Genomic DNA, 23,746 nt, shown 5'->3' with positions numbered 1-23,746 from the left:
GAAGGATACACTGCCCAATGTTAAGAGTGGTTATCTTAATTGGTAGACTTTAGAGTGACTTTTAGTTTTTTTTGGGTTGTTTTCCAATGTTTTTACATTTGTAGCCAAGAGGGGGAAAAGTTATCAAGTCCCTGAACCATTAAGAAAATAAACTAAGGAAGAGTTAGACTGAAGTTCATTGAATCACATTTAAAATAAAACTGCGAGAATTGAGGGGAGGGAGTCAATGTAATTTCCACATTGAGGAAGCCTGAAATACAGAATATAGTGTCTGACTTATTTTTCACATAGAATATGAGAAAATAAAGTTTTAATTCTCAAAAGTTCGGGACAAACAAAAAGAACCCTACCATTGACTCAGAAGATGTGAGCTCTTTATTTGTTGTCTTTCAAGTAACATCACTATGATCTGTTACATTGAAATCAGTCATCACAGAGCCAGTTCTGATTGCTCACTTCTGGCCCCGACCGGGTCAGGAGGAAGGAGAGAATAAGTTTAGCCATCGGGGGAGGAGAATTGGCAGCCGAGCTATTGTGCCTTCTCCTTTGTGGCTGTGGTTTCCATAAAGTTAGAAGTTGACATTTTTCTTTTCTTTGTTATTCTTTTTCTTTTTTTGTAATTTGGCTGGTTGTTTCCACCAGAAATTCCAATGACATTCCAAAGTTCCCAAACAGCTTGCATCTGGCTGCTCTGAAGACAGCTTTGCCGGTCAGCCCCTCTGTCCAGTGTACTGACACAGAATCCTCCCCAAGAGTCTGCCCTGGGCAACTCCCTCCCACAGGAGACTTTGCTTCTCCTTCTCCATGCCATCTTACTTCATAGAAATTGCACGTTCAAAAAGTTGCTAGAGTCTTTGCATCAGAATTGGTTATCATGCCCAAGAGAATAAGAATTTCCTGTTTTTAAGCCAGGATCAAGGAGATGGGGTGTGTTTGTCATGTCCAGTTTTGGTTTTGATTGTACGTGTTCTTGCTCTATAGCCACATTTTTAGTTTTGCAGGAAGAAAAAAACATAACTGAAGGAGAAACTCCATAAAGAACTGTACTTTCTGAATCTGCTTTCATTGATCCTCTGACTCGGAGACCGACTTCTTTTTTCATGTTCTGTAGCACTGTTGATTCCATGTGAACAATTGTATAGACGTTAGGAACGAAAATTATTTATAATTGATAAGGTGGGGGATGTTTGAAGTGACCCACGTCAAGAGGATTGGATTAAAAAGAAGAGTGAAGCCCCAAAGAAATACAATTTCTAATTAGCATTTATTTGACCTCTTTTAAAGTTGGAAAAGAATTGCTATATAGTAGAGGTGGAGGTACGGAGGCTCAAAGTCTGTTCCCCCAACCAAAAAAAAGTTACATGAGAAACAGGTACCATTAAACCCTAGAATCACATTCAGTCTAGTGAAAAGCAGTATGGAAAGGAAACCAAAAAAGAAAAAATGTATGAATTTCATTTTGCAGTCACTAGAACCACAAACTTAAATGTGAGATGATCACACTTTTTCAATTTCTCTTTCTCAGCCTTTCCCTCCCTTCCCTTCTTCCTCTCCCTCCATCTCTCTGTCCGTCTTTCTCTTTCTCCTCTCCTCTCTCTCGTCCTTACATTTCCCCTCAAGTAGAATTTGTTTAAACACAGATGTGATCAGTCCACTCAATAAACTTGAGTAGTGCAGAAATCTTCTCTTTAAAATGTAATACCTGAGTGGCTAATGCAATCGCAGATTTTTCTACAATGTGTATATAATTGTAAGGATGCTGATGGAAGGTTAGGCTTGTAAACTAGGCACTGCCACTCATATACTGGTAAGAGACAATACCACTCCAGAAAACAATACAATTTTTTAAAATGCAGAACACATTTGCTATACAAAAGGTGAAATGAAAATGCCTCTTGGCACCCAGAAATAAAAGCAAAGTTAGGAGGAGCAATAGTTTCCAAACCAAGTCCAAGTGCAGGCAAAAGCAAGAGCTGATTCTTTTTCCTTTTCTTTTCTGATTTCTTTTTCTTTTTCATACCTTTTCGGTATGTCAAAGGCACGTCCTTCGGAGATTTCGCTGGATGCCCTAACCTCATCCAGAACTTGTATTGCCATTCCTCACAATGAATGCTAATGGTAGGAGTCCAAGGCATTCTGAGCAAATGAAGTCAGATGCCTGGCAGCCTTGGGAAGAAATGGTGGCACTGTTAATTTCCTGCATGCGGCATCCAGCCTCGAGTTCACATCCACCTCCATGAATGCTTTTCCGCAGTCACACGCAATGCTTTTTCTCAGCTCCCAGCACTCAAGTGCATTCAGCCTGAGGTCAGGCTGCTTCCCACTCTGCCATCCCCTCTGGTCCAACTTTTATCACCCCATCTTCTTATGGGTCCTCTGTTTCACCAGTGCCCACATGATATCGGTATTCTTCCTGTCTCCAGAGCCCCGTGACTGCTAAGCTTCCATGCACTGTGCTTGGTACAACCCTCAGTTGAGATGTTACCAGCTGCTTCAGAGAATTTCCTCAGTCTCCTGGGACTCCCAGCATGTGCTTTCAAGCAGTGACTACCCCACGTCCCCTTTCCCTACCTGCAGATACCCCCATATATAGTCCTGTCCTCCTTCTCTCCATATTCATGCCCTGTCCCTCAATGCATTCTGCTTCCAGCCACCCAGTGGCAGCTTTTCCCCATGCTCTGTACCTACCACGCAGCTTCTTCTCAAGGTTTCTGGCCCTTTTCCACCACCTATTAGATGAAACACAAATTCTGTCAACTCTTCCCTGCCCTAAAAGGTTCCATTTTGCTTCTGGCTTTGTGCTTCTATCTACACCCTCTGTTCCAGAAATCTTGGCCAGTATGTACATTGGTCCTTCTCTCTGCCACCCTGCTCCCATTTCTGAACCAATGATTCTTCCTTCCAGCTACCACCCACTGCTAGCCACACCCCGGTGGGCCACCTGGCCACCCCCCGCCTGCATCACTTCACGCCACTGACTCGGCTCACAGCCCTCCAGCCCCCTCCAGTAACCAGCACCACATTCCCTCCGTCAGCCCCACTCCCAACCAGCCCCGCCTTCAAAGGCTGCTTTCCCTTGTTTTACACCATAGCTCTGCATCATTTGTGTAAATCACCTCTTTCAAAAAAAATAATAAATTAACCATAAGGTGTATTAGACTAGCGTTTCTCAACCTTGACACTATTGACATTTGGGGTCAGGTAATTCTTTGTCATGGTGGCTGTCCTGTGCATTGTAGGATGTTTAGCAGCATCTCTGGCCTCTGCCACTAGATGCCAGTAGCAAACACACACACACACACACACACACACACACACAGTTGTGACAATCAAAAAATGTCTCCAGACATTGCCAAATGTCCCCTGGAGAGAAGCAAAAATCACCCCCAGTTGAGAACCACTGTATTAGTGGCAAAGAAGTTACTGTTTAGAGAACATCTGAAGTAAAGGATCTTTTTGTAATGTGAAAAATCCCTCCTTATTTGTCAAATGACATGTTTAGATTTTCGCATATTGAGTTCTTGCAAAGTGGAGTACCCCTGAACATACATACACATGCAACATAATACTTACATATATGTTATTATAGATCATTTCTATAGATTCTCCTCATCATATATGCTTGTTTTTGTCAAATCTATCTAGATCATAAGCACCAGGAAGGCAATAACCTCATTTACTTCACACTCTGTAAAGTATGCAACTAGCGTGGCTACACCTGCAGGGAGATCAGTACGGCTTACTACAGCGATGATGCTATACTGATGACAAGTGCAACAGCTTTTCCTCTCGTATAAAACATGGCTGAAGGGCCGCTAACCCACATTTTCAAAGCTAAGACCTTGAATCTCATTCACAATGTATTTTCACGTAAAGAAAAGGCACGTGTTTTTCTCAAGTATGCAGGACATGAAGTAACTAACTATTGGTGCATCTGTAGGAGCCCAAAGCCATAACTTGCCCCTCACAGCAAAATCAGAGGCAACTATAACCCATTTCTGGTGACCCTTTCTGCTTCCCTTCCCTTCTTTGCTCTGCTAATAACTTTGCCTTCCTGTTTTCTAACCCACGCCCTCTTTTAAAACAGGAAATGATCCCATTTCATACCAGGGTTCTGAAATTCCAATGCCCACAAGTACCAGAGAGCTGATATTAATGAGAGAACAGCAGGATTGTTTCATGATGGCTGCTTAATTTAAATTGTTCAACCAAGACAGACAATATTTATATGTTACATGATAAGAATATTTCTCACTTCCATAAAGAAATATGTTCTCTTTCGTTTTAATCAAACTACTTTTGTCTTTACACTTTAGATAAAGACAAAAATTCTGTGAAATATTTCTTTACTTTGAAAAGATACAATGCAAGAACCAAGGTAAATGACAACCAGTGTTTAGCCTCAGAGTGGCTGTACAGAACTAGAAAGGCTGTCTCTTTCTTGGGAGGCAGGGTCACCTCCTCCAGTCAGTTGATCGTTGCTCCATGAGAATTGGGTCTCAGTATTGCCAGATCTTCCCCTTTTTCACATGAAGCAAGAATTCTGGATGTTATATGAAATCTCCTGGTTTTAAAATTGTCTAAGATTTTTTAAAACACTCTGCGAGCCAAATGCTGTAGACTGCCAGTGTGTGCACCCTTTTGATTAACATCCTCACTGAAACTCATTATATCAACCTATTTCCTTTCTTAGAGATTTGCATCTTCAAGTGTTTTAGCTCTAATTGTGGATTGAAAGGTTATGTCAGCCATTAAGAATTTGAGGCTACAGGGACAGGGAGAAGAAAGTTGCGCTAGGGATTTCTTGTGCATTAAACTATATTATGCCATACCTGGCCCTAAAAATTAAAAAATTTGTTTTAGTTTCAAGAATTCTTGAGTCAGAAGAAATAATCCAAAACTGGCTTTGTTTCTTTTGCTGCCCTAAAACTTTTAGATGGAAATCCAGAGTCCCTTCTCTTTTTGTCCTCACTTCCTTTTCTAGATTGACACCTCCAACCTGTCCTCCTTCTCTGCCCCTGCAATGCTGTAGAGCTTGAAGCCTTGGGATCCAGTGTCAGCTGTCGCCCAGCACTGTGGGCCCAGCCAGCCACAGGGCAAAGCATAAAGGGAAGATGCTCGATGATTCCAAGAAGTGGGTAGAGAGGGCAGGAAGACAATGGTTGTTCTGAGGAAAGAGTTTATGAAGTGGGAGCTCCCTGGGGCAGCTCTGCTGGGGATTAGCAGACGGCAATAAAAGGCCTACAGAGGCAACGCTGTTTTCAGTTTCTTACACACAGTAGGCCTGCAAATGTTTGTTAAATGAACAAATGGATGGATGGCTTAATTAATTAATATAGTGTTTATCAGAAGGTTAAAGATTAACATGATGTAAAGCTTGTTACATAACACCAAGAATTAAATGTAAAAGGAATCAGGATTAGCCTTTCAAGCTTTTTAAGTATATAAAGAAATGGCATAGGGAAGAAAGTGCCAGTGGAAATAAAGCTTCAATCAGAAGGATCTGAGCTGCAAGATGAATTGAGGAGGTTCAATACAAAATCAGAAGAATGCTGATGATGTAGCTTCCTTAGGGGTGTTAAAATATAGTCCCACGCGGTATCCTGTCCTAAGCCACTCAGGGTTCTTGCTGGCTCTGAGTTGATGAATGAGCAACATGGAACTTCTTCACTTTTTTGAGCTGCCCAAACTATTTTCCACTATCAGAGATAACAGCTTCTCCCTCAAGATGCCAGGACTGGTTCTGCTAGGCAAGTAGCCTTATACAGAAGGTGAGATTAGCCAGATTGGAAGCGATCTCTGAACTCAGCTCCTCTCCTCTTTTCCTACATCTACCCTCCTAGGCAGGCTTCTGCCTTAGACCTATCTTCAAGATGAATCTGTTTTATATTCTATTCCCGAAGGGCCATGTGTCTGCCAAGGTGACAAGAGGTCCCAGTGTTTCTCCTCCTAGGACCTAAGATGCTATTATAATTCCCTCAAGAGAATTGAACTAGCCAGGCTTCTGATTTTAGCCATAGAGGAGAAAGCATTGAATCTAGTATAAACCAAGAAGCCAAGTGTACTACCTGTTGCACGATTGGCAGTGCAAACATACAAAGCTTCCCCCTTCTACGCGCATTTCATTCTCAAGTCCCACTGAGAATAAAATTTCTAAAATTAATGTTAGCTGCAACATGGGTAAACTTTGAAAACATTATGCTAAGTGAAAAGCCAATCACAAAAGACCACATATTATATGGTTCCATGTATATGAAATGTCCATATTAGGTCAATTTGTAGAAACAGAAAGTAGATTGGTGGTTGCCTAAGGCAGAGGGGAATGGGGCAGTGTGATCTTTAAAGGTATGAAGTTTCTTTTTGGGATGATGAAAATATTCTAAAATTGATTGTGGTGATTGTTTCACAATTCTGTGAATATGATAAAAGCCATTGAATTGTATGGTATGTGAATTGTATCCTAATAAAGTTGTTACCCAAAAAAGTATTTTTTTAAAGTTAATAATATTTTACCATGTCAACCTATTTTATATACAGGATAGTACTTAGCAATTAACCAGACATTGCCAAATGTCAACTGAAAAAATCTCCAAGTCCTGTGTTGAACAAACAAATGGAGTTTGCTTTTATAAAAATATGTTTGATATAGTGATAGCATAGTTTATTAATCTGAAAACTAATGCACCTGAGCAAATAAGAATTGAGGAAAATGTATCATCCTTGAACTACCACATATTGTCAGGGGTCTTAATTGTTTTCTGGAGGGTTAATAATCAGGCTCCTTTAGCAGTCACCTGGGACAATTTGCAGATTTAGTTCTTCAGATGAAGAGTGTAGCTTCAAAGATTATATCTCTTCTATTTGATTCCAGTCAGAACTTAAAACTAACGTTATAATTACTACCAGTGTCCACTCCTGGCAACAGAACTAATGCATTTTCCTTACTCGAGCATATTGGCCAATATATTGGCCACTCATCTGATGAGTATGAAAGAGGAAAAAAGATGGAGACACTGAAATAGAACAGCTAGAAGTGGTTAAGCTCTCTAGTAGAATTGGTTTGCACATGATGTTGTCAAGCATGTTCAGTAAGCTTAAGAGCATCCCCACCTACCTAGTCATTATGTGTGGGATGTCATTCCCTCGCAGAAGTTGTTTAATGACGAATGATGGACTTATGCATAATGATTGATGTATCATTGCCTGCACTGACTGTTTTGGATAAATAAGATGATTCAGAGTTAATATTCTCGAGAAAAGAAAGGAATGGGTGGGGTGCACGAGTATGATCAAGTAAGCAACTGCCACCAACTTAAGCATATGTTTCTGTAGAAGGTTTGATGATTTAACCAAAGACATTTAATCACCTCCACCCACCAAGAAGATGATCGAGGAGAAATAAGAGAATAAAGCAAACCACCTGTCAGCCTAGCAGTCAAAAAATGGAAGGAGGCCATTCCATGCACTGATTGAATTATTGTTGGACTCCAGTGTTCACAAGAACCTTAAAGGTTAGTTTGACCATTTACAGAAATGGTTTGACTACAGAGAGAAAGAAATCTTCAGAGACCTGCCGCTGATGCCAAAAGTTAAAGCCAGCAGGTCTGGTGAGATAGGTGAGGGAATGTGAGGTGAGGTGAATTACCTGCATCTTCCCAATTCTGGCTAGTGTTCTCAGACACCGTGTGTGGCCGCTCCCAAGGTATGTCCCACAAGCAGCGCAGTGTCCAACTGTACTACAATTAGTTCTCACATGTGAGATTAGAGCGAAATGCCTTGTACTTTATTTTCCCTTATCTCTGTCTTCTATACTTGATACCAAGAACTCAAAAGTCTTTACTCTGTTGGATCAACTGTACATAACCTTGAGGTGTAAGAGGTCAAGATGTAGCTTTCCTGACAATGTTAATATCTATATTCCATCTGCCTTTACCAGGAAGGTGCTTGTTTTCATAATTGAGTTACTTTTCTGCTTTAAAGTTACTTTGTGCTTTATAAGTATGTCTTTATATGTACACCTGAGCACACGTCTTTGCCAACACTCGTTATTGTCTGTCATTTTTGGTAAAATTATCCTAGTGAGTGTAAAATGGTACCTCATTGTGGTTTTTATTTGCATTTCCCTACAATGATATTGAGCATCTTTTCATGTTCTTTTCTTTATTTTCACCTCTCTTTCTCTCATTGAGGAATGACCAGGGCTGGAGAAACAGAACTCAATTGCTTATGAGTTCTTAAAGGAAGAAACCATATCTTACTTATTTTCATATTCTCAGCATCTGACATAATGCTAAGCACACAATAGATGCTAAATAAATGTTTGCTGAATTCACAAATAGATGGATAATTGAATGAACACACAAATCATTCCAGGTCCCATTTTTTTTGCCCAGATCCTTCCCAGAATTCCCTTTTAAAAAACATCTGACGAGAGTTTTGAAACCCTTGAAGTGAACTCAACAGATGAATCATGGGTTGCATGATGCAAAAGTAAACTAAGAAAAGCTGTGATATTTAAAAATATAATCCTGTACATTACCAAATCTTACTTTGAAATCATTTATCTGCCTCGTAAGAGGGAACATTTTTCTAAATTAAAGTCTGGGCAAAGTAATTTCTAAGAAATTATGAATAGGATACCTTTTCTTCTGTTTACTTTATGCCTTTTTTTCTGAAAAGTAAGCCCTCACTAACCTAGTTTAATAAAAGATCTATGAAAATGTCATGGTGAAATACATAATAAGTCATCAGTCTTTTCAACCTAGCTAATCTTTATTAAAACCAAGAGGAGTTTACTGAGTCAAAAAACTTCATAAGGACCATGATCAGGAGAAAAAATGATTTTGTTTTCTCAGCCTCTCCCTTCTTCACATCCCAACAAACCACGCCCCTCTTTGATGTGCTGGTCTTATCTAAAGCTATGCACTTCTGTGGTGAATAGTTGATACACATGAGACCGAATTTGCCCTCTGAATCCATTTCCTGTGTGTGGGAAACAGGAAACTCTAAGGGAAAGGAAAGAAGCAAAGGCAGATGGGAAGCAAGAGGCTTTTCTGGTTTTTTGTTTTCAAATTTTAGCTTCCTGGGTCAAAGAATCTAAACTAAGAAAATCATTGTACACTAATAAAGAGAGTTATCATGGTTAGATTTTCTTTTTTCCTTAATAAATAAAACCTCTATTATTTCACACTACCCAGTGTTGTTGGATTGTGTATCATAATATCACACATTTGCCCAATTTATTTTTAGGCGACCTTATTCATTCTACTTAAAGTTAACTCTCTATTTTTAGAAAAAGACCAGCATAACTCATACTAGAGAAATAGAAATTAAGAGATCTGGGTTTTAGACTCTGCTAATAATTTCTAATGTGACCCTGAGGAAAGCCAAACTTATGAACTCCAGTTTCTTCACCTTAAAAATACTTCATCGTCTCCTAGGACCTTTCCAGCTATAAAGTTTTCTGAATTTATTGCAGGGTAGTGTGATTCCAAAGAGGATCAAGTGTGTTAAGAACTAGTTCTGAAATAAGCCTTGCAAAAGAGGTAGGGTTATCTGGAATTCACGGTGCTCCAGGTGTTGCAAATCCTGGCTTCTCTACGTGATTCATTGCCTCTGCAGCCTTCCCGCCATTCCCACCTGCACAGCAAGAGTGCATACACCTACTTTTAAGGCATTCTGAAATCCTGGGCTTGACATTAACTCTATGAGCATCAGTTAATTACCATTTGGTTTCATTAGGTCTTTTCTGTCATCACTTCCTCTTGGCAAATCAACCAGCTATAGTGTATCTTTGACTTTAATTTGACACTGGTATTTCACATTCCTCTTTTTATCTCCTTCACAGGGTACATCCCCAGTTACCTGGACAAGGACGAGCTATGTGTAGTGTGCGGTGACAAAGCCACCGGGTATCACTACCGCTGCATCACATGTGAAGGCTGCAAGGTAATTACTCTGGGTTCACGAGCACAGAGAAGCCCAGCCCAGCCCTCGTCCCCCCCCTCCCCTACCCCTGCCCAAGGTCCTACTAGAATGCAACATTACGTTCAAGTTCAAATTAAAACCAAATTCTAATATCCATGGCTGTGATCATCCAGGTATCTGATTGTGCTCTTCATTTTTGACATGTTCAAGAACCGAATTTTTTTTCCAAATCATAAATAGCTAAACAAAGTTTATGAGAGCGTGATGTCTGGTTTCTTTACCTCTGCAAGTGTTTTTAAAACAGAAAGAGAATCAATAAAATAAAAAGGAACTAACTTTTACCATGGGTTTAAAAAGCATAGATCTTTTCGACATGTTATCATCCGAAGAAATTACTGTTTCTCTTCCTGTTTTACCTACAGTGTTTGAGGAGACAGAGCGTACTCTACCACAAGCTGTTTTCCACCCTTAATCTGAGTGAATATGCTCACTATTAAGGGTTCCAGTAGGGAATATTTTTGAGGCCACTTAGATTCAATTATGTTCTGAAATTATCCAAATTGGCTTTCTGTACAGCCTGCAGTCAATAAGATTCTCATTGTCCATTGGCTAATTTATGCTCTACAGACCCATCTTCAGGAAGTACTTGACAAGAATGGACTAGTCCATTCACTTCCCGAAAGGGAGCCTAAATTTGCCTACTTACAATCTTCATCAACAAAATTAAGATATGCTTTCTGGAAAATGTCTTTTAGCCCAACAACCTAGCCTGGTAAATGAAGTCTAGCATACAGGTAAATAAAGCTCAACCCAGTGCTGTATCCAGTGTTCAGCTAATGCTTTATAAATGAGAAAGTATTTAAAGTCAGGGAAGGACTTTTAAAATTGCTTTCCTGTTAAATGTTTCATTTATCCTCTATATTTAAAACTAAATTTTCAAAATATATAAACCCTAAAGCAAAAATTGTATTAAAATTTATAAAACAATTCCATCTTCCCTCCTCCCTCACCCACGTGACCTCCTCTTTTCCTCTTCCCTTCCTCCACCACTCCCTTTCTGCCCTTGCTCCTAAACCCCAAAAATCAACTAGGTAGCTCAGTTTCAAACCACTGTTGTGCCCCATTTTCCCAGTGGAAGATTTTTCGTGTCAATTCCCTGTTGAGATGATATATCCATTCGAAAGAGGTAATGTCTAAAGTTCCAAGTCCTTATATTTGCAAGACTGTTTTTAGAATAAGACGTAATGTGTTCTCATTCATCCAGACCCCTTTGATCTGGAATTCATAGTCCTTTAACAAAGATTGGACTAAAGATTGCCATTACATCTACGAAAATAATGTCTTAAGGAATTTAATGAAACTAATTACAAGTCCTGGCTATTGATTAATTAGGAGACTTGCAGACTGTCTCTTGAAAGCATAATTTTATGGGCTTGACTTGAAATTAATAAAACTACATAACTTTAGGTATATTCTCTCATTCCAAAAGCTCAGTAATTCAAACTGGCCTTTTTTCAAAATTAGCCTCAATTCATAAGGCTTTACCTACCTGATTATACAGCGCTGAAATTCTTTTAAATCAGTTTCTAATGGTGAATTTTGAATTCTGGGAGAGACTCTATTGAAAATTCCATTTGATACTTTATTCCCAAAAATGACTCTATAGAGTGAATGTGCCTTACAGAAGACTTAATGCATTATTAGCAATTGACTTAAACAAAGGGAGAATGGAGCCTATTAACCGGTGTCCGTGCCTCACAGATGTCTTCATTGTGATCAAGAAATCAACTCGCCTCTTCTCCCAAGATTGCAGGATGTTTGGGGGCTGATTAAACAGAGATTTTCTTAAAAGAAAAAAATCATATAGCAAAAAGCTAGATTTCTCAGCCCCTGTGCCTTTGTCTCAGATCAGAATCCTGTTTGATGCTTTCATATAAAATCAGAAAAGAATGGTTATGTAGATCATTTAATATAATGAGAAAGGATCTTGGAAAAAGACAAAAGAGTTTTTCAAATGAAACACAGTTTTTAAGAGCGGTGAAATAACCGATGAGCACACATGTGCATAGAGGGAAGTATAACCCAATGGAAATCAATGATGGGGGAGGGGGAGGAGGGGGAGGGGTGAAAACCTACCTAATGGGTACAGTGAACACTATCTGGGTAACAGGCGCACTTATAACTCTGTCTCAACCATTACAAAAGCCATCCTTGTAACTGAAAACATTTGTACCCCCGTAATGCTTTGAAATAAAAAAGAGTGGTGAAATATGAGAAGGTTCTGCTTCATATATTGTTTATTCAAACCTGTAATTTAAAAATATTTCTACCCCATACTTGCAATGTGTATGAGGAGACTCTTTTCTGCCCATTTTTGCCCTGACAACGTGAAATCTTTTGGAGATGTCTTCCCTATTACAATGTGCCAATTTTTATGTATCTCTTATAGAAAGAATATTAACACTGTCCCACAGTAAACCATTTTTTAAGGAAGACTCTCAAAGCTTTTTAACAGCTGCCCAAAGATTGAACTAGGAGAGTGACTTAGCTTCTTATCACAGGGGTTAGTTCACCATCTCAAAGCACTAAAAAATGGATCCAGTTCTTTTCAGGATGCCAAGAAACATGTCTGACATTGATTTTTATAAAAGTAAGACCTCTGCTCAACAATAAATCATCAACGAAATATATGTCCTTATTTATTCTCTGAAGCATCTCTTTTGTCAGCTCACCTCTAAAGGGTTGTTTTTTTTTTTAAATAAGTAGACTGTTTTAGATGTCTTCTATTCAAGTTCACTTTCAGGAGTTAATTTTTGTCACTTTTTAAAATTAAGGGACCTGGCATCTTTACATTTACTCAAATGAAGCAGTTCCTTATCACATGTCAAAATATGCTTTGTTATAGCTTAGGGGAAGCCAATGTCTTAAAAGGGATTTGGTTCATGAAGTGCCCAAGAAAAGTCATCAGAGGTAGGCCACGGAAAAGATGGCACGATGAATAGTAGAGCTAGCCACCTCTTTTTTTGAAATCAGCGAAGTATAAATTATTTCATTCATTCCAATAAAAAGTGCACAGAGTAGCCCTTTTGAAGAAGTAGGTGTTACCCTTGTGTCTGGTCTCTCACACCTCATTTTTTTCTAAGCATAGTCTGACTCTTCAATATGATCCCTGCCTTGCCCTGCCCCCCACACCAGAACATGGGTCAGCATCAGGACATGAGAGAGATAAGGGTCTCCCCAAATTCAGATAGACTAACAGCCTTCCTATCCTTATAGCAGCAGTTGACATGCTTGCTGGACGTCTTGGACTGCAGCATTTCCACCTTGAGGGAAACGTTGCCTCCCCCAGAGGAGGTGTGCTCCCCTGCCCCTCTCCTCCCTGTCTGTGACACACATCTTCTTGCTGGGAATCTCTGGGTTTCTTTTGCCCTCCTTTGCCTTCCTTGGGCAGAGGACAACAGAGGTGGAGAAGGGAGGTTCACAGAGAAGTTTGGATTTCACCCTTGTGGCATGCTCTGGCAGTCATGCTTTGGCAGGATTTGCCTGAACACCCAGGAAAACCTCTCGAATAACTGCCCCATGTGTGATAGTGAATCTTATAACAGTACATCAACATCATTCAAACTGATGGATGTAAAACTAAAATAAAATACGAGTTTTGCTATTAGAACTCGAACAATGGAAATGACAAGTGATTTACACACATGCCCCCAAATCGAGTGCATTTGTCTCAGTTATTCCTGGAATTTTCCCATTTTATTCTGCTTTGCCCAACGTAAAATCCTACCTTGGACCTTTTCATCATAAGGAAGAACTTTTGTGTCTGAGTGAGGAATATGCAAGTGGGTATGTGTACATAATCAGAGCCAAAGAAAATTAAACAGGGTGATAAAAATTTGGGCTGATCTAGGTCAACTGGTATTTAACGAACAAAGTTAGAGTCCTCTTTGAGCTTTAGCAGAGGACATCTATCAAAACTTGTTTTGCTTTGCTATTGTACCAAAACAGAATGAAGTGTGTTTTGAGGGGTGACTGAGAGAGGACTATTTAAAATCTGTTCATCTAAAACATTTAAATAATACAGTAAAATTTTCTTTATTTTATATCATATAAGCTGTTACATAAATGAGATTTGGAGTGTGACTCCTAGGTTGCGGGCCAAGGTCCGGCATGTACTTAGCATGTGATTTGGAGCAAGTAATTTAACCTGTCTGAGCTTAGTTTTTTCAGTCCTACAATGGAGATGTTAACAGCACCTCCCTTCTAAGGTTTTGGGGAAGACAGAGGGATATGGAATGCATCTACAGTACTCTGCAATGTGCCCCTCACAATAAGTGCTTGCTGCTGTTATTATTAATAATTTTCTACAATACAGACTGCAGTTGCCAAGACTTGGGGGTCATGTCCAGAAAGGTTCTAATGTAGCACACCCTTGAAAATATTATATAAATCACCCAATCCTAGAACTAAATAGTGTCTTCAGACACTACAGTGGCACTCTCTAGTGCCTTAAGAAAGGAAGAAATATATTGAACTTGTAGGTGTGTGTCTACAGACACTAGAAAGAAAGAGTGCTATGAAAGGAAATATCCCAATGCAATGACCTATGGAAAAAATTTGGTACAAAACATGGAATTTTCTACTCCCCAAGTACTATTGTTTAAAAGGCTAAGTGAACTAGTTATGGCCATCTCAAAAGTGAAAAACAAGAAATAAACTAAATCTCTAAAGGCAGTTAATGCATCTATTTAATTACCAAATGATTAAATTGTTAATTAATACAGTATTACAAATATCTAGCTCTTTTATTTATTTATTTATTTTTTGGTCTTGGATCTGGCTCTATTATTTCCCAGTATAAAGTAGCAAAGCTCCTTATAATTTAATTTAGCAACATAATTATGACACTATGAAACAAAACAATATAATTTATTTATATGATTCAATAATGTAAGGAATAAATAAGATAGAAAATGTAAATATTAAATACATAAATAAATAATATAGGAAAATATAAAAGCAAGCACTAGATTTTCCTATTGGCCTCTTTTCCTTCAATGAATGCTGGAAAAGGCATTGACTCTGTAGTCCTTTGATCCTGAGTCCTTCAGATCAGATTTAGAATTCTCTAGATCCCTTTGGGCCCATTGTCCCACATTGAGTACATGGAGCTAGAGGTCCAGATATAGGTTAAGGTCCAGGACAATTCATCTCGTATTTATATGGACACAAAATTCTGGAATCATGTATTTCTCTAAAATATCAAACTATTTTCTTGGGTCTTTCTTTTTCTTGTAGGGTTTCTTTAGAAGAACCATTCAGAAAAATCTCCATCCCTCCTATTCCTGTAAATATGAAGGAAAATGTGTCATAGACAAAGTCACGCGAAATCAGTGCCAGGAATGTCGCTTTAAAAAATGCATCTATGTTGGCATGGCAACAGATTGTAAGTAGACCTTCATTTGCTTCATATTCAAGGAGTGTCGATTGGGAAAGTGTTTGGTTCAGGGAGATCAACCAGGCAGAAAAGAAGGCAGGAATAGGCGTGGACACAGAGGGGAATACCTTGTTTTCCCGATCACCCCTCACTCTCCGCATCCAGGCTTGCCCTGAAAGCGAGGTGGGAGCCATTGCTGGGTGGTTTCCATCCTACCCCTCCCTTATCGACTCCTAACTCTCAAAGTACCCATACATGACGGGGGAGGAAAATCAGTTAAATTACCCCATCATGTTTGCAGGACTGACAGTCAGCAGCACTCTCTTTATGACAGAGGTTACAAATGAGAGGTTCACACCCAGCATTCATGTGGTGAGAGCCTCACGGGCTAGTCCTAACATTTTTTCTAAAGCAGAGACAGGAATTCATTTCATGGACATTTTTGGAGATGGGGCACTGGCAGAAAACATCATGTTCAGAAATTTCTGAAGAATGCAAAGTTGAGTGCTATTGCATGAGTCATCCTGCAGTTGGTTGTTTGTTATATTTTTAGCAATAAAGACATTCAAAGCTGAAGCTGTCCTACCCAGTTTTCAAAGTGCTATAGCATATGGTGGTGAGGTTAGCCCTGGGGTCTCTTCTCCCCTGTGTGAGAAATGCACACCAGTCACTTTAATTAATCTAATCATAAAAATAAGAATCATGTCATTCAGAATGTGTGGCCTGCCTTTTGCCAGGCATCGATGTTAGTGGTTTCTATTGGCATAAATTTTTTGCATATTAGTGAGAGATTCCAACTGTTAGCTAAAAAAGAAAAAATGAAAGGGAAAAAGGAAAGAAAGAAAAAAAGAAAATGCAATGAGGATTTTTCCTGATGAAAGGAAATAATCATGGCTTATATTTATATGATAGTGTTTTTTCAGCAAAAACAAAAAAATATGTGTGGAATGTCCTTTAATGTCCCATTAAAGAAGACAGAATGAGGAATCTTGAAAAAGGAAGAGGGTGTGTTAGGGTGTTAGGCTGGAAATCCTGGGTTAGTCGCAACCTCTGGCTGAGTTTGTTCTTTATCTATTAAAGGCTTCCAGCCCTTGCCAACAACATGCCGAAAGAGGACAGGTGAATATGATTGACTTAGAGCCAAATGCTTAGCTGTGTCATGATAATGAAGTGGTATTATTGAAGATCCATCTCACTGTTTGATTTTGAAGTTTAAGATATGAGTGTTTATGAAGTTAAAAAAAAAAACTCAGTGTTAGTCTAGACTGTGTGGAAATAGATCTATGTGGAACAGGACAGGGCCCCTTACTTGCTTGTGAGGCATTATAAGAGCTCAGGCTCTATAACCAGAAAAACTTCTGTTCTGGTCCCAGATCTGTCACTTACTAGCTCTGTGACCTTCAGAATTAAGCCCTAGGTTTCCTTTCTGTGAAATCATTGCCACCCTGTAGGGTTGTTTTCAGGATTAAATTAGGTAACGCACATTAAATGCAACATTCCCTGGCACACTGGAAGCACTGGGGAAATGGGGCTATGGATGTGATTACCTATTCTTCCTCTCCCTTTAGTAAATGAACCAAAATGACTTAACTCACTCATATTGTCCACATTTGTAGATGCTCACATGACTTTGATAATCCAATAAAATCTAGTTGATCTGGGATTTAACATTCTATTTGTGGATTAGCCGGGCACTTTGGTTCTCTTCCTCCTGCTCTGTCTGCTTTTTTTCTATTCCTACCAGGTCACACCTTCATCAGGAAATAGCCCTAGGACAATGATGGGGTAGAACTGGAGTCAGGAGTCCTGGGTCTTGCCTTGGCTCTGCCAGGAACTTGCTGTGTGACTTTAGGCAAGTCACAACCTCTCTGGATCAATTTCCTCCTCTGTGAAAGGAGACAGTTGGACTAGATAATATCTAGGGTCTCTTCCAGTTCTAAAATACTATGACTCTGTAATTTAAAACCTGAGCCTTTCTATTCCATTAATAGTTACCAAAAGTCTAGTAAAATGGTTTTGTTTTGGAAATGAACCACAGAAATATAGGTTTCTTGCTATCTGCCCTCTTATTTTCCTTTTGCCCAAAGATAGAAGTCATGACTACATTTACTGAGCGTTTATAGTGCATTATAACATTGAATACCCTGTGAAGTGGATATTATTGATCCCATTTTATATAGGAAGAAATGAAAGCTCAGAGAGCCTAAGGAACTTGCCAGAGGTCACACAGCTAGAATGTGATGGTATCAGGATTCAAACCCAAGTCTTTCTAGCTTCCACAGCCTGGGCTCTGTAACTGCCACTGGCGGTTGACCAGGCAGAGAGCAATGCAAAGCAAGTACCTGTGTGGCCCAGGAGAGGCCCATCCACATTCCAGTAGCCCGTAGGGGAGCCATGAAGAGCTTGGGTCCTTTCTCCTCTGAGGAGGGGATCATGAGCTTCCCATCTCCTGCTCTGTAACTTTTCTTTAATCTGAGGTTCTCCTCCCTAAGCACCATTTTAAGGGAGGAGGGGAGGACAGAAATTCCGAGAGTGAATGAGATGACGGGCTAGACAGATTTATCTGTGATCCTGCAGGTAGTATGGATTTCGCCTCCCTCTGCTCCCTCTGTCTTAGGGCCACCCTCTGTGGAGCTGGGGTGCCCAGTGGCCAAGTCCCCTCAGGGCTTTGTTTTGAAAAGCTGGCTGGGTGTGGGGAGTTTGGCACCAGAGCTCGTGTTGGACAATGTCTAGTCGATGGCAACTTGCTGGTGAGGAGGGGAATGCCCCAGTGTGACCCACCCCGCGAGACCCACGAGGGCTCCAGGGCTGTGGTCTGCCATAGGTCTTGGTCTGTGTGCCTTTGCTCACCTTTCTCCCCCTCCCAGTGGTGCTGGATGACAGCAAGAGGCTGGCCAAGAGGAAGCTGATAGAGGAGAACCGGGAGAAGAGACGGCGGGAAGAGCTGCAGAAATCCATTGGGCACAAGCCGGAGCCCACAGACGAGGAATGGGAGCTTATCAAAACTGTCACTGAAGCCCACGTGGCCACCAATGCCCAAGGCAGCCACTGGAAGCAGAAACGGAAATTCCTGGTAAGCCTTCCTTGCACGGCTCGGTATCAGTTTAAGTGTCAGGTGTTTTCTACCCCAACTCTTTAAGTCCTCATAACCCGGGGTACTGGTGTTATTGCCCTCTTCTATTGCCAGGAAAGTTGCAGCTCTGAAAGGTCAAGTAACTTGCAGAGCCAGGGTTTGGATCCAGGTCTGTATGAGAACAAAGGCCTCTCCTACCATCCACTCTGACCACTGCATTCTAAAGCAGTTTCTTAGGCCACATAATCTTAGTTTCACTAGTCCTGGACCAACTAATTAGTAAAATGTTTTACCTGCCATCTTTTCCTGTTTATACCCATTTCTTCCCTCAGATGCCCAGTATATGCATATTTTGTCCTCTAAAGTCACTCCAAAATACCTCCTTTAGAATAACCTCTAGAATGAAATGTCCTATACCTCAAGTATATTTTCATATCAATAGAAGTCAAAATTTTAGCTTAAATGAGCTCAAGTCCAGGAAGACAATGTGCATAGGGGTATGGGGTGGGGGAGTTAGGGTGGGGGAATGTGTAGAGAAAATAGACTTTTCCAGACCCTTGGAATATGGATGTTATTTTTTAAAAAATTAACAGTTGTGAAAGTCCTTCCCATTCCTTTCTCATTTGGACTTCATAGTGCTGTAAGGTAGGCTGGAATTACTATCCCTGTTTTACAGTTATATAAACCAAGCCCAAGGCCTTAAGTGACTTGCCCAATATCACACGGCTAAAAGTTACACCCAAAAGCCAACTCAGGTCTTGTGGTTCCAAGTGCAGGCTCTCCATTCACCTCAGTAGATGGACCACCTGCCCCAACTTCTGTCTGACCATCTCAGGGACTGATCCTGCTCTTAGTTTATGATGCGAAACCCTTTATGAGTACCTCACTGAGTCCAGCATCACGTGTTCTGTGGGTCCAGTTGTATCCCTAGGGGACAGTGGAGAACTTCCCCATCTGCACAAGAAGATATAGTGGTATAATTATCGTTGTACCTCAACATCAACATTATAATGAGATACGGTTTTTTGTTGTTGTTGCTGCTGTTGTTAAAACAATATAACAACAACCTTAAAGGAAATTTTGGAAACACAAAGCTTACCCATAATACACCTGCTCTTTCAATTACTTTCATTGTCATGAAACAATAATGCCACCACTTTGTTGATGGCTTCCACTAATGGCAATGTTAGCAAACACTTAGATGGCTCTCACTATACGCCAGGTGCTATTCTAAGTGCTTTTCATACATTAACTCCCTATTCCAACCCTGTATGTAGATGCAGTTCATATCTCCATTCTACAGAAGAGAGAACAAGGACAGAGAAGTTAAGGAAACTCTCCTGAGCTCCTGCAGCTAGTAAGTGGTGATGATGGGTGCAGCAGGCTCCAGGGCCTGTGCCCCTGCCCACTACCCTGTGCAACCTCAAACCCAAACCCAGAAAGACACAAGCTCTTTGGAAAAGCAGCGTCTTAGTTCCTTGATCTTGCATCTTCACCCCTACCCTGGTATATTTTCCAGGAAATTCAAAAACACTAATTCTGGATCAGTAGACCAATTCTAACCTAATATGTTTGGGGCATAGCTGGTCTGTGATCCCTTTAAACAATGGATTTTGGCAGAAGTGTTACTTGAGTGACTTCTAAGCCTGGACCATAAGAAGCCTTGCAGCTTCCACTTGGGTCTCCTGGAGGCAGAAGTCACCTGGTCTCTCACAGCAGTTGGCTATGTAAAAAAGCCTAACTACTGAGACCACCATGTTGTGAGGAAGCACAAGCTAGCCATGTAAAGAGGCCATGTAGAAAAAGAGGTTCCCAACCAGCCCAGGCACCAGAAATATGAGTAAAGGAGCCTTCAAATAATACCAGCCTCTACTGCCATTTGATGGCAACCATATAAGGGACCCCTAGTAAGAACCTCCCAGCTGTGCCCATCAGTCCCCAGAACTCTGAGAAATAATAAAATATTGTTGTTTTAATCCACTAAGCTTGAAGGTAGTTTGTTACACAGCAGTAGATAACCAGAACAGAACTCATAACTATTTGTTAAACAGAACATACAGTTCCATTCACCCATCCTTGGAGACAGTACAGTTAAGCCCTGTGTCTCAGCCAGTTTACATATTTACACATGCTTTTTGCAGAAAGGTGACTCCAATTGAGTATTTATGCTCAGAATGAAAATACCACTCTTTTGAATAGTGAATTAGTCTTGCAAGGACATTAAGAATCCTTACTTAAAGAAAGCTTTGCTAAATGGTATTCAGGTACCAAAAGGTACCCGCGTACGGAATAGGCTTTCACACATTAGGATTTGCTTCTCCTGTGCAGCTGATACCCCTTTTTTGGACTTGTAACACTGCTACATGTGTTATTTCATTTATTTTTATGTGTTTATGTCCCATCTTTTTCTGAGAAAGAAGTTGAGGAAGCCTACTATGTTAATAATAGTATAATAATATGTCATATGGGATTAAAAATTATACGTTGTCATAAAAGCCAGAAGTATTCATTTATATGGCATGGATAAGTAGCTTATTCCCCAAAAGCAGCTACTTCATCATTTTTCACCCTAAGACCAGGACTCAAGTCAGAAGTAGAGACAGTGGTTTGAGTTGGATTTTAATTCTATATTTGGGCCTGAGAAAATTAGAGCCTTTGGCAAATGAGGAACTTTTGCAAAAGCCATTCAGACTTTCAAATAATTCTAAAGCCACTCTCTAAACCTACTTCCAAAGACATTGAAATCATACAATTTTCTAGTTTTCTCCAATCTACTCAAATCACTGAGGCTACAGAAATGCACGGTTCCACCACCACCAATTCATGTGTGATGACAGTGATGATGAAAAGGAGAAGTGGCTGTGAAGTAAACAAGCAGTATCTGATGCCAGACAAGGGAAAGCAGGTCTCTCCACCAACGGTAACTCCCTTCTGTGCCTCCCAGGAGCAGGGAGACATTTGGTTTGGCGTAAACCCCAAGCCAGCCACAATCTTGTCTATTGACACTATGTTATTATTGCCTGTTGACATTATATCCTTACTCTGCTTCCTTAGTTCTCATGCAAAGGTGTGGCTTTGGATGAATTTTCTACCCAAGTATAAAATGTGACCTTTAGAAGTAGGCCTGCCCTAATTTTCCCTGGCAGAGCTACTGTCTGCTTTCACACATTCTCAATTGGGGTAGCCTCAGACAAGGGCCATGAGCAGACAGGTCTGGCAGGGTGGATGGTTTGGCTATGTGTGGTCTGTGTGGACAGGTCATAGGACAAGTGTGATCAAGTCAGGAAGGCATATGTCACCCAAAGTTATTATAATCACATCAGAAGAAGGCAGGGTAGGCCAGCAGTCAGTGAATGGGGATTGGAACCAGACAGCCTGGGTTCAGTGCTTGCCTCTGTTGCTTTTATAATTGTGTGACTTTGGGCAAGTTATTTCACCTCTCTAAGGCTCAGTTGCCTTCCACCCTTACAAATGGCATAAAGTAATATAGGTGATCTAATGCGGCTTGGTATATCATTAACCACTTAAGTGGTTACTACGTGCATCATTCCTACCACCACCATCATCACCGTCTTATTTCTGCTCATCCCAGGAAAAGGGTGAGCCTGCAGTCATGTCCAAAGGCCCAGGGACCTTGAATCATACCTGCCGGGTCTTCCTGCACAGCCTTGCAAAGGTGCAAGAAGACACCCTATGAACAAGCAGAGGAGGGAAGAGTCCTATCTGCCCCCCGCACTCTGCATGTGCCAAAGAACTGTCTTTTCAAGCCAAGAAGTCCTTGGCTCCTAGCCAGCCACTCAACAAAGAAGCCAACTGGCAGCATTCCCTACTCACCTTGAACAATACTGATGAAACAGTCAAAGCAGAAAGCCAGTCAGTCACGTGCTGAGCGAGAACTGATGTCACACGAGCACACACCTGAATCTCTCCTCTTGTACCACTGCCCCAGAGAAGCCTCTCTGCATTCCTTACCCCACATCCAGTCCCTCCTTGGCCCCTGTCTTCAGCCCTCAAGATACATCTCAAATACATCTCCCTCTTTACTGCCACCCACAGCCAGCTGACTCCAGCCTGCCCAAACGACTGCTGTTGCCTGCCTGTTTATCCTTTGACTCCCCACAATAATCCCTTCTCCACACAATAACCATAAAATGCCTCTCCCCTGTTTACAGCTCTTCAGTGACACCCCATTGCATTTAGAATAAGCCCTTCTCCTCTCCATGGTACACAGGCTCAGCATGTCGGGACCCCTGCCTGCCTCCCTTCCCTCCTCTCATGCCATCGCTGGGCTCTAGCCACATAGCCTCCTTTCTGGCCTTGAAACTTTGCACTAGCTTTTCCCTCTGCCTTAAACGTTCTTCCTCCGGCTCTATGGAAGGCTACCTCCTTGATGTTCTTCAAATCAGAGCCCACACATAGCTTCTCAAAGGGGCCTTGGCTGACCACCCATCCCTGGAGCCCCCTGTACTATCATGTCCCTCCAGCCTTATCACAAACTGGAACTCCATGAATGCATGTTTCTTATTCATTGTCTGTCTATGAGCTGCCATGCAAGTTCCTTGAGGATGCATTGTTCATTGCTGTAACCTCAGTATCTAAGACTAGGTCTGGCCCATCGTACTTACTCAGTAAATATTGGTATAAACACAGATTTATTCACTCACTCAACCAACAGGCATTTCATCCTCCACCATTTGGCCCAATGCCTTGTACACAATAGGCAAAGACATGTAAGGCTTATTCCCTACCCCCTTAAGAAGTTCGTATCTTTGATATGTATTTATATAACTACAATAAAAAGTGATAGTGATAAATGCCTAAATGCTATATGGGTGACATACATGGGTGTTCAAATGAGGTAGATATCATTTCAAAGTGAGGTCCTCTGGGGAGACATCCAGGGGGAGCTAGAATTTGAGTTGGGTTTTGAAGAATGGGTAGGATTTGGAATGGACAGAAATGAGAGATGGAAGTGGGGGTTTCAGAGAAAGCAAAAATCCAGAAAGAAGGCAGCAGCGAAGTGGAATAGGGCAAGGCAAGCTGGGGGCCAGACATGGAGAAGTCAGCTGGGCTGGCTCAGGAGGTCCATTTAGGACAAAGAGGAATGAAGTCAGAGTGGAGTTGTAAGTACCCCCATGAGCAGGCCAAGGCAGCTGGATCCACAGAGGCTAAAAAGCAGGCTTCTGCCACAGGTCTGTCCTGGTGAATCTACAAGCTGGAGACTTACCAGTATCTGAGCTTGATCTCAGTGCATAAATACACATGCATGTATATGAGCAAATGTATTCCATGTGGTGGTTTACAAGGCT

At 40.9% G+C, this 23,746-nt stretch overlaps 1 protein-coding gene across 3 annotated transcripts in view; it reads left to right on the top strand.

Annotated features, from left to right (window-relative positions):
• The window catches only part of THRB (thyroid hormone receptor, beta), a 312,929-nt gene that overhangs the window by 275,637 nt on the left and 13,546 nt on the right, over nt 1-23,746 (top strand). For all 3 annotated transcript variants that reach the window (XM_012644577.1, XM_012644578.1, XM_012644576.1), the window contains 3 exons: nt 9,848-9,948; nt 15,226-15,373; nt 18,232-18,437. In XM_012644577.1, coding sequence (XP_012500031.1) covers nt 9,848-9,948; nt 15,226-15,373; nt 18,232-18,437 — 455 coding nt within the window. The remainder of the gene's footprint in view (nt 1-9,847; nt 9,949-15,225; nt 15,374-18,231; nt 18,438-23,746) is intronic.

This window comes from Propithecus coquereli, unplaced genomic scaffold, assembly GCF_000956105.1.
Source record: "Propithecus coquereli isolate 6110/MARCELLA unplaced genomic scaffold, Pcoq_1.0 Scaffold214, whole genome shotgun sequence".
Lineage (NCBI taxonomy): Eukaryota > Metazoa > Chordata > Mammalia > Primates > Indriidae > Propithecus > Propithecus coquereli.
The sequence above is the reverse complement of the archived record's forward strand: the minus strand, read 5'-3'. Positions and strand labels throughout refer to the sequence as shown.